Source organism: Nannospalax galili, unplaced genomic scaffold (genome assembly GCF_000622305.1).
Source record: "Nannospalax galili isolate Female #2095 unplaced genomic scaffold, S.galili_v1.0 scaffold433, whole genome shotgun sequence".
Classification (NCBI taxonomy): Eukaryota; Metazoa; Chordata; class Mammalia; order Rodentia; family Spalacidae; genus Nannospalax; species Nannospalax galili.
The window spans coordinates 9,754,298-9,764,482 of record NW_008338715.1 but is presented as its reverse complement, the minus strand read 5'-3'; the positions used below and the strand labels follow the sequence as shown (position 1 = coordinate 9,764,482).

General features: G+C 37.2%; 1 protein-coding gene across 1 annotated transcript in view; it reads right to left on the bottom strand.

Moving 5' to 3' along the window:
• Nucleotides 1–3,241: 3,241 nt before the first annotated feature.
• Ppat (phosphoribosyl pyrophosphate amidotransferase) overlaps nucleotides 3,242–10,185 on the bottom strand; it is a 44,069-nt gene continuing 37,125 nt past the window's right edge. Inside the window, exons 7-11 of the mRNA XM_008833297.3 lie at nucleotides 9,866–10,017; nucleotides 9,344–9,471; nucleotides 6,457–6,678; nucleotides 3,948–4,068; nucleotides 3,242–3,534 (exon numbers count right to left, since the gene is read on the bottom strand). Of these exons, the coding sequence (XP_008831519.1) occupies nucleotides 3,338–3,534; nucleotides 3,948–4,068; nucleotides 6,457–6,678; nucleotides 9,344–9,471; nucleotides 9,866–10,017 (820 nt within the window). The 3' untranslated portion in view covers nucleotides 3,242–3,337. The remainder of the gene's footprint in view (nucleotides 3,535–3,947; nucleotides 4,069–6,456; nucleotides 6,679–9,343; nucleotides 9,472–9,865; nucleotides 10,018–10,185) is intronic.

Here is a 10,185-nt window from a genome sequence, read left to right as displayed (position 1 = left end):
CCTGAGGACTTGGGTTTGGTTTCCTGAGCCCACATGATAGAGAAAACTGACTCCAAGTTGTCCTCTGATATTCACATGCATGTATCTATACATACACAAGTTCACACTAAATGAATATAGAAAAAAATACTTTAAAATATTCTTCGGGGTCTTGGCCCAGTGTGGTGGCACATGCCTTTAATCCCAACACTTGGGATGAGGATCTCTGTGAGTTCGAGGCCTGGTCTACATAGTGAGTTTCAGGCCAGCTGGGGCTACGAGGAGACCCTGTCTCAAAAATACCAGAAAAAAAAAATTCTTGGGGTTCTGAAGTAGGGAGGCTAACCCTTAACCCCACCTAAGAGCCACCTACTCAGTAAACTTAAACAGCACATGACAATTTATTGACGTCTTTTACAATTGCTGACCCTATTTTAAAGCACTTATCACCAGTACATTAATGGTGCACTGTGCAATTTACTCTTAACAATGTTCAACTGCTCAAAAAGGCAAAGGCAAAGAGACAGGTGACTTTTACAAAAAATGCAAGGATGAGTGAAGTCTGCTTGCAAGAGAATGAGTCATCATATTTAGAGAAATAGCAAGATATAAATACCTAGAAAAAGATGAATGGATGGAAGGAAATTACTTACGTGACTGCGAGGGTTGAGGAGTCTGCAATCTACAGGACAGACAGGTCAGCAGACTGGAAGTTTTGGTAAAGATCAATTTCTAGTTCTGAGCTTGAACTCTCTAAGCTGTTAGGCTGAAAACTCAGGGAAGGATTTTATGCTGCAGTCTTTGGGGCTCATTCCTTCTTCAGGAGTGTTCTGCCTATTCATTCTTCCATTTTCACCACCTTGACACTGAATGGTATTCCACTATTCAGATATACTAGTTATCAACTTGCTTATTTTATTGATTTTAGAAGCCCTTTCAACACTTTGAAAATCTAACTGTCCCTTATTCCCCCTAGTGTTTTCAAAGAACTTGTTCTACAAGAGTGCTTACTTAGCCTTCTATTCTGTAATTACTTTGCCTCCCTCCTACTCAGAAGTTTGCCCAGCTCATAAGAGATGGCCTATTTATTGAAATGCCTGAATCAGAGAAATAAGATCTGACTAGCTAAGGTCAAGTACAGAATGCTGCTTCATGTTGTTCTCAATAATATACTAACCATCACTATTTTTAAAAAGCACACATGTAAACCCATTAATATATTTGCCACCAAGAGATCACAAAGAAGTAGAAACAGATTGATGTGGGGCTGGAGATGGCTCAGTGGTTGAGAACACTGGTTGTTCTCGCAGAAGACCCGGGTTCGAATCTCAGCACCCACATGGCAGCTAACAACTGTCCATAACTCCAGTTCCAGGGGATCCAACAGCCTCTTCTGACCTCCGTGGGCACTGCACAACACAGGTGCACTTACCTACATGTAGGCAATACACGCATACACATAAAATAAAAGTAATAATAAAAAAAAATTGATGTTAAACTGTATGCAAATCCATTTTTTATTTTTTCAGCCTACAATAATCTACTTATAAAAATTTTAAAATATTTGAAAACATTTAAAAAAACACTTGAAGCTGGTAAAAAAATGTTAATTTAATTTGTATTCAGAAACTCATGAAATAAAAGGTCATGGTGGAGAAATAAAGTTATACAATTTTATCAAACTGTCACAGTATTACTTTCCTTTATAAAAGCATCCCAACAAAACAAAAATTATGGAAAACATAAAAGCCCAATTAGAGAATTTGGTTTTGCACCTTCCCTGAGTTTCTTTTTTAAAACATCAAATTTAAATAAGGCCATTTCAAAACTGACCCCCACAGGTCTTACCTCCCTCCTCCATGCTCACTGCCATGGGTAATGCATTTAACATATGAAGTTGCACCCATTGAAATTGTCCCAGGACTGTGAAATGCCAATTTGCCTGTGTCTGTGACAGAGGGTTGCCTGAGCCACTGCAGGACATGATCTTCAAGTACTAACAACATTTTATCTTAATCTACCATTTCGCATAACACACAAGACTACATACCAAATACAGATGAACCAAATTCAGTTAATAAATATTTCTAAAAGGGTTTGGAAACTATATAGCAAAGTTTGGCAACACAGAACTAATTACTTTTGCCATGTTAAAATCTTACATAAACAGGCATTATTAAACAAATCACCTCAATCCTCTAAATCTGCATCACAAGAATTAAGAACTCATTAGACCCTAACAAAGCAGAAAAGTGATTATACAATGAGTTGATGCTTAAATACAGGCATTCTAATTCCCAAGGAGTTGTCTCCTTGATCTTTAAACAAAATTGGCCCTTATTATGCTATTTAATCACTTAATTTCAATCATATTTATATATACATATACAAATATACATGATCATAAATGATCAAGCACTCAATTTAAAAAGCAAAAATTTAAGCTGAGTGTGGCGGCCCATGCCTTTAATCCCAGCAGATGGGAGGCAGAAGCAGTTGGATCTCTGTAAGTTCAAGGTCAGCATACATAGTGAATTCCAGGGCAGCTGGGGCTACAGCTTTTTGAGACCCTGTCTCAAAAAGAGTATCAACAACAAAAAGCACAAATTTAATCAAATTAAGGATAACATTAGCTTCTCAAAAGCTAATAATCATATATTACTTTAAAATTTAGGGGCAAGACCCACCCAGCACTTATTCACATCCTAGTATGTATTCATTATTAGAAGGATTCTAAGGCAAAGAAAGAGACATTTTACCTTGAGGCAGAGTAACCCAGACTGGACTTGCCCTCAAGATTCTCCTGCCCTTGCTTCCCAAGTAGTTTTTCATTTTTTTTCTTTAAGAGTGGTTTACTGGTCCCTTGCATTGAGAGAGAGAGAGGAGAGAGGGGGGTTTGGGGAGGGGAGGAGAGGAGAGAGAGAAAGGTGTTTCCTAAGGTCAAAGCCAGAATTACTGACTTAACTACAGACAAGATATTTACAGGGCACAATGAATTCAAACTTTTCATGAAATTTTATACTTAACTCCCCTGTCCTGTGTGCATCACACCTCCATAAAAAAATCTCTTGCAAACCCTGTAAGCAATGGGATTGGCAAATACCACTACCCATTTATCTGCCTTCTCTGCCTAGGTGAAAGAAGTCAACGCTTGTATAAAAAGAATCCCACATGCTGTATTACACTCAATTAGCATGGGTCAATTGTAGCACTTTAGGACCCTTTTCAGGAAAATCTCAAAATTTATAAACATAAACATAAGTATGTGGTATTATACTTTATTTTGTACCAATTAAAAAAACAGACAATCTGTAACCACTTCTTAATTTTCCATCTTGAAGCACAACTGTTCCACCAGCTACCATTCTAGTTCCACAGGGTACTGTCCAGTGAGACAAGCTGTACAGTGTCCAGTCTTTTCAAAGCATTCCAGACCATTTCCATTTTCTTGAATTGTGATATCATGTTTTTTCACTTTCTGTTTCTTAAATTTTATCCCTTGTTGTACAGATGAAACCAGTCCTTCTACCGACAGATACACAACACTGTTTGCTCCTATATGAAAAAAGGAGAAATGAAAAAGTCATGAGATTTTTCTCTAGATAGGAAAACATGTTTCAACACCACAAAGCTACAAATAGCATAATTTAAGTCAGGACAGAAATTTTCCTTAGATCTGGGAACTGAACCCAAGTCCTCTGCAAGAGCAGCCAGCGCTCTTAAACACTTAGCCATCTCTCAGGCCCCTGTTCTGGGTATCCTGTCTCCACTTTCTGGGCTCTGGAATTATAGGGGTGCAACCCCCACCCAGCATGTACAGACTAAGTTGTGTGCCAAGAGCTTTAATTGCTGAGCCATATCCCCAGACCTTAAAATTTGATCTTCCAATGATTTGCTCCTTCATATTAAAAAAATTTTAAACAAACAAACAAAAAAACAATTAAAATTACAGAAAATTTAACACCTACCAAGGTATTCTGCAAGACGTCCAAACTCTGGTTTATTGGCTATCAGCTCTTCTTTTGTGGGAATGTTTATTCCCATGAAACATGGATATTTTATTGGCGGTGAAGCTACTCGAATGTGCACCTAGGAAAAGAAATCATTTTGTAAACCGAGTAAGATTAATTAATAAGGTAAACTATAGGATTCATTTCATTGCATAGGTGAACTTTTCCTGTGTCATTTGTTAGACACAGGAAAAACAGATTTTTCTATCTTCTATTTTCCATTTAATGATTTTACATTCCCACTTTCTTTGTCTTTTTTGAGTCAGGGTCTCCTTGTAGCCTCAGCTGACCTGGAACTTCCTACATAGACCAGGCTGGCCTCGAAGTCAGAGATCTTCCTACCTCTGCCTCCCAAGTGCCAGGATTACAAGTATGCACCACCACGTCCGTTCCTAGTGTTACGTTTATTTTCTGCTTTAAACTTAGTTATTTGGTTATCTGTTTTTTATTACTGCAACAGAGGCTGAATTCATTTTCTGTCTCTGTTTCTACTATATAATTTTCATAGAATTTTCCAGTGAGGTTATCATAAACAGTCATAAAAAGGCTGAAATTATCTTTGAAATGTAGACCATCTTTATTGCTTTCCACTTCATTTTCTCTCCTGTTTTTAAAAAAAATTCAACTATTAAATGGCCTCTTGCTTCTGTAGTTTGAACTGAATGTTTAGTTAGAATAAGCTTTGAAATAGAAAAATAATTAACTTAATAAAAGCATACCTTGGAGATATTCTAAGTTTGGTTTTAAATTACCACAATAAAGTAAATACTGCAATAAACTGAGTAACAGAATTTTTCTGGTTTCTTCAAACCATGTAGATGTTTTACTATATAGCTGTCTATTAAATGCACAGAAACATACTGCTTAAAAGAACAATGTATAACCTTAATTCTGTGCCATGAAGTACAGCTCACAAATGTTCTTAAAGTTATCTACAATGTTGAATCCTCTTTTAATTTTTTAATCATATTTACTTTATTTATATGTGTAGGTGCATGTATGTGTACCACAGTGTGTATATGGAGGTCAGAGGAAACTTGAGGGACTTATTTCTCTCCTTCTACAATGTGCATCCTAGGTATCGAACTTAGATCAGACTTAGAAGCAAGCACCTTTACCGAGGCATCTTGCTGACCCCTTGAATCCTCTCTTGAAAGTTTTCCGTTTATTTTGCTCAGACCCACCAAGGAATTATTATCGATGGCAGTTGATAGCCTTAATGGATGTATTTCTCAAATAAATATGGTCAGTGGTTAAGAACACTGACTGTTCTTGCAGAAGACCCTGGTTCGAATCCCAGCACCCACATGGCTGCTAACAACTGTCTGTAACTCCTGCTCCAGGGGATCCGACAGCCTATTCTGTCTTCTGAGGGCATTGCAAACATGGGTGCATCCCTGTAGCCCCAGCTGTCCTGGAACTCACTATGTAGACCAGGCTGGCCTTGAACTCACAGAGATCCACCTGCCTCTGCCTCCCAAGTGCTGGGATTAAAGGTGTGCGCCACCGCGCCCGGCATAAATAAAATATTTTTTAAAAAAATAAATATGGTCTGAAATTATTTCTTGGTCTAAGGGTTCCAAAATGGATATTGTGTTAGTAGGCATTAAAACAGCATGGATCTTAGCTGGGCATAGTGGCACTTGATTTTAAAAACCACACTTACACCTAAAACAATTATAATACCAAAGAGCAGTGATCAAGATCGTAAAAAAAAAAAAAAAAAAAAACAAAAATTTTCAGAAATTAGAAAACTATGACAAAGAGACATGAAAGAGGCACATGCTGTCAGAAAATGGCATCAGTGGGATAACGCTACATAAAGCTGCTGAAAATCTGATTTGTAAAAAAAAAAAAAGAAAAAAAAAAAAATCACAGCATCTGAAGGCCAACAAAGTGACGAACGTGAAATAAGATATGCCTACACCACACATCACAGCACATCACGTATCACAAATATGCTCGCCAATTTTAGAAAGTTGTTTTTCAGGAGATAAAGTAATAGAAACACAACTTCAATGGTTAAATTTATTATATTAGGAACTGATTCTATGCCTTCAAATAGAGAAAGTAACCAGTAGTCTTCATCTTTTTTTGGTTTAGGTTTTTTTTTTGAGATAGTGTCTTTATTTAGCCTCAGATAGCCTGGAACTCATTATATAGACCAGGCTGGCCTCAACCTCACTGAGATCACCTGCCTCTGCCTCCTGAGTGCTAAGGCTAAAGCCATATGCCACCTTGCCTGGCCTACATTTAGCCTTTTAATCTATTAAAGATTAAATTCAGTATATAGTGTAACACTAGTCAGTACATGCTCTCCAAGTTGCTACATAGATTTTATAAAACAACCTGATAGGAAAAGTTAGTTTGTTTATCATATTGAACTGGATTCACTGTACAGCTGTTTTTATGCCAATATCATATGGCTAATTATTGAGGCTATAGCATGTGTTTTAACATTACTTACCTCTTTTGCACCAGATTCTTTTAACAATTTTATTATGGGTGAGATAGTATTGCCTCTCACAATTGAATCATCTATAAGAACAATTCTTTTTCCTTTAAAGTTGTCAGACAACACTCCAAATTTTTTTGCAACACCAAGTTGTCTTAACCTCATGTTTGGCTGAATGAAGGTTCTTCCGACATACCGGTTTTTACATAACACTTCCACATATGGAAGTTTACACTGACAGAGAAGAAACAAATGCACAATGAGTAGTGGTATACAAAAGTGTCTCTTACATATTATTATTACTCCATCTTGGTGAAGAATACTAGGCACATAAAGATAAACATAAGTCCCTGTCAGAAAAATCCATGTATTTAAGTTACTGGCATAATAAATTAATTAAACCCAGTAGGCTAAGGAGATGCCTTTTACGGACAGGAGGTATTTATTCACTTCTCAAGGTAACTATCTCTAAAACACAAGCATATTATTTACTTTAGAAGCTAATTAACTAAGCTATCTGTTATCGTTCCTGTGTTGGTGATTTGGTCCTTGTGCGGCAGTATTGCTATAGTGTAGAAGCTTTCAGAGGTAGGAGATCCTGTCCTCAGAAAAGATTAAAGTAGTTTTTATTTGGACTCTGGATTAGGTCTTGTAAGAAGTTACTATAAAAGCCTGAACCTGACCCCTGAAATTTTGACTGCCTTACTATCCAGAAATATGGCCTGTCTCCTGTATGCATTCTTCTGAGATGCCATCTTCTATGAGTCCTTCAAGAGAGCTGAGTAGACGTCATCATCAAACACTTTAACCTCCAGAACTATGAGCTAAACTTTACAGTTACACAGTATCAGGGCATTTCATTAAAGAAGTGGACAGGTAACTGATACTCTATCAAAGATGGTAGCTATTGGATATTACACCCTAGGTCACTATAGTGATACAATCACCAGATTATGACAAGTGAAATTAAACAGAGCACTAAGAATATTACAGAAGGCAAACATAAACAGTGTTATTATCATTTATACCTAGCAGGGAATGGGTATAGCAGAAGCTTGTAAGGTTACGTGAAGAAGGATTTTTTTCAATACAGGTTAATACCCTTTACCTGAAACACTTGAGGACAGGACAGTTTTCCGTATTTCAGATGCTTTTCAGGTTTTACAATATTTGCATATTCAGTGGACATCTCAGGCATGGCAGCCAAGGCTAAGCATGAAATTCATCTGTTGCATATGCACCTTACACATAAAACCTGAAGGTACTCTGTGCAATATTTTTAATGCACATCTGTTTTCATAGGGACCCATCATATAACCTTCTGCTTCAAGTTCTAGGTTGATACTCAAAAATTTTGCATATTTTAATTAATTATTGTATGTGCCACAACATGCATGTGGAAGTTAGAGAATGACTAGTGGTAGTCAGTTTTCTCCTTCCACCATGTGGGTCCTAAGAATCGAACTCAGGCCATCAGGTTTGGTGGTAAGAGTCTACTCAATGAGGCATTTCATGGCTCCAAAACTCTGGATTTTGAAGCATTTTGAATTTGTGATTAGAGACATTCAACTGTACTACCACTAAACTCTCTATATATTTATGATACCATCCTGTTTTTATCCAGACAGGGTCAAGGTTGGAGAGATGGCTCAGGGGTTAAAAGCACTGGCTACTCTTGCAGAGGACATGGGTTTGGTTCCCAGCACTCACATGGTGGCTAATGACCATCCATAACTCCAGTTTCAGGGGATAGGATACCCCTTTCTGGCTTCCGCAGGCTTTGTATGACATGGGTACACTTAACATACATGCAGCAAAAACACTCATACACATAAAATAAAAATAGTAAATAAAAATTATAGAGACAAGGTCTCACTATGCAGCCTAGGCTAGCCTCCAATTGACAGTGATACTTCTGCTTCAGCTTCTCCAAGACTGGGATTACAGGCCATGGCTACCACAACCAGCTCCTTTTTTTTATTTAAAGACGAAGACCACAGACTTCCAAGTAAGATGCCAGACTAGAAGCTGTGTGAAAAGTCAGAATAAGGAAAAACAGGCTTGCGGGTGTGATTAATGGGGTGGCACACAACTTTAATCCCAGCACTTGAAAGGCAGAGGCAGGTGGATCTCTGAGTTTGTGGCCAGCCACATTGGGAGTTCCAGACCAGCTGGAGCTACACAGTGAGACTAAAATAAAAAATAAAATAAAATAAATAAAGTAAGGGTTGGAGAGATTCCCAGTACCCACATGGCGGCTAACAACTGTTTGTAAATCCAGTTCCAGGGGATCCAACACCCTCTTCTGACCTCTGTGAGCATTGCACAAGTGCACTAATATATATACAGGTGATACAATACTCATACACATAAAATAAAAACAATATTCAAAATAAAATAAAAATTAAAGTCAATAAACAAAATAAAACAAAGAATTAGGGCCAACATTCAATATTCTAGTCTTCTGGGTGAAGCATGATTTTAAAAAAAACTGCATTTATTTATTTTGTATGTGAGAACATGCATGCTATAGTGCTTCTGTGGATGTCAAAGGACAAACTGCAGGAATTGGGGGGTGGGGTGTATGCCAAAGTGCCTGTGTGCAGGTCAGAGGGCAATTTGCAGGAGTCAGTTCTCTCCTTCTACCATGTGGGTTCTAGGAATCAAATTCAGGTGATCAGGCTGGGTGGCAGGAGCCTTTACCCATTGAGCCATCTCTCCAGCCCTCTTTTTGTGATCTTTGCTAAAAGAGCCACTGTCACTGAATGAAAAGGCTGATAATTATTACAGAGGAACTAACATTAAACCCCTAAACCTTTCCTTCTTATAGTAAGTTGATGTGTTCCCCTATTTCATTGTTAGAAAAACAATTCATGGAATATTAATTAAGAGTAAATACCTTTGTTGCATACCCAAGAGCAGCAGGTGTAGCTGATTCTGGAACTGTGCTAACCAAGTCTGCATCCACAGGTGCTTCAACAGCCAACTGCTGACCACAGCTGTATCTTACTTGATAAACCATTTGGTCTGGAATAAAGTTTGGAAAAGAAAACAGATTATTTTACTTGGTGTGATATTGCTACTCTAAAAAGCTGGTGCTAGAATTCTACAAATTTAATAGGAAAGGAGAGACAATGTATATAAAACAATAAAGTAGAAAAACACAAAGGGGAGATTAAAATATGTATTTATAAAATTTGACATTAATATATATTTGAAAAGTATAATCTTTATTACTGAAAGAAAAACCAAAATCTAAGAGCTGAAAAGAAGGGAAAACAGCGACCGTATGATTTGTGCGCTCAGCAACACATTCGCAGCATACCATGTGCCTTCCAAGAGCCAGATTAAACCTCTGACCAACAAGCTGCTTTTTTTAATGGCATGAGATTTAGATGATGGCCAAAGAAAAGAAACTCACTTTCAAATATACTATCTGGTCTTGCAAAATAAACATATTCAAAGATACAAAAAGCCACTGGGTTTCCTTCAGATCTTGTTATCTTATCAAGAGTTTGAACACCTTGTTTAGATATTTCCACAATTTCCCCAGGCTCCACTTCACGGAAGTATCTTGGAAAAAAAACAAACATATTTTATGAAACTTCCCACGATCTACAACGAATATATACCATATATATATATATATATATATATATATATATATATATATGGTATATATTCGTTGTAGATCGTGGGAAGTTTCATAAAATATGTTTGTTTTTTTTCCAAGATACTTCC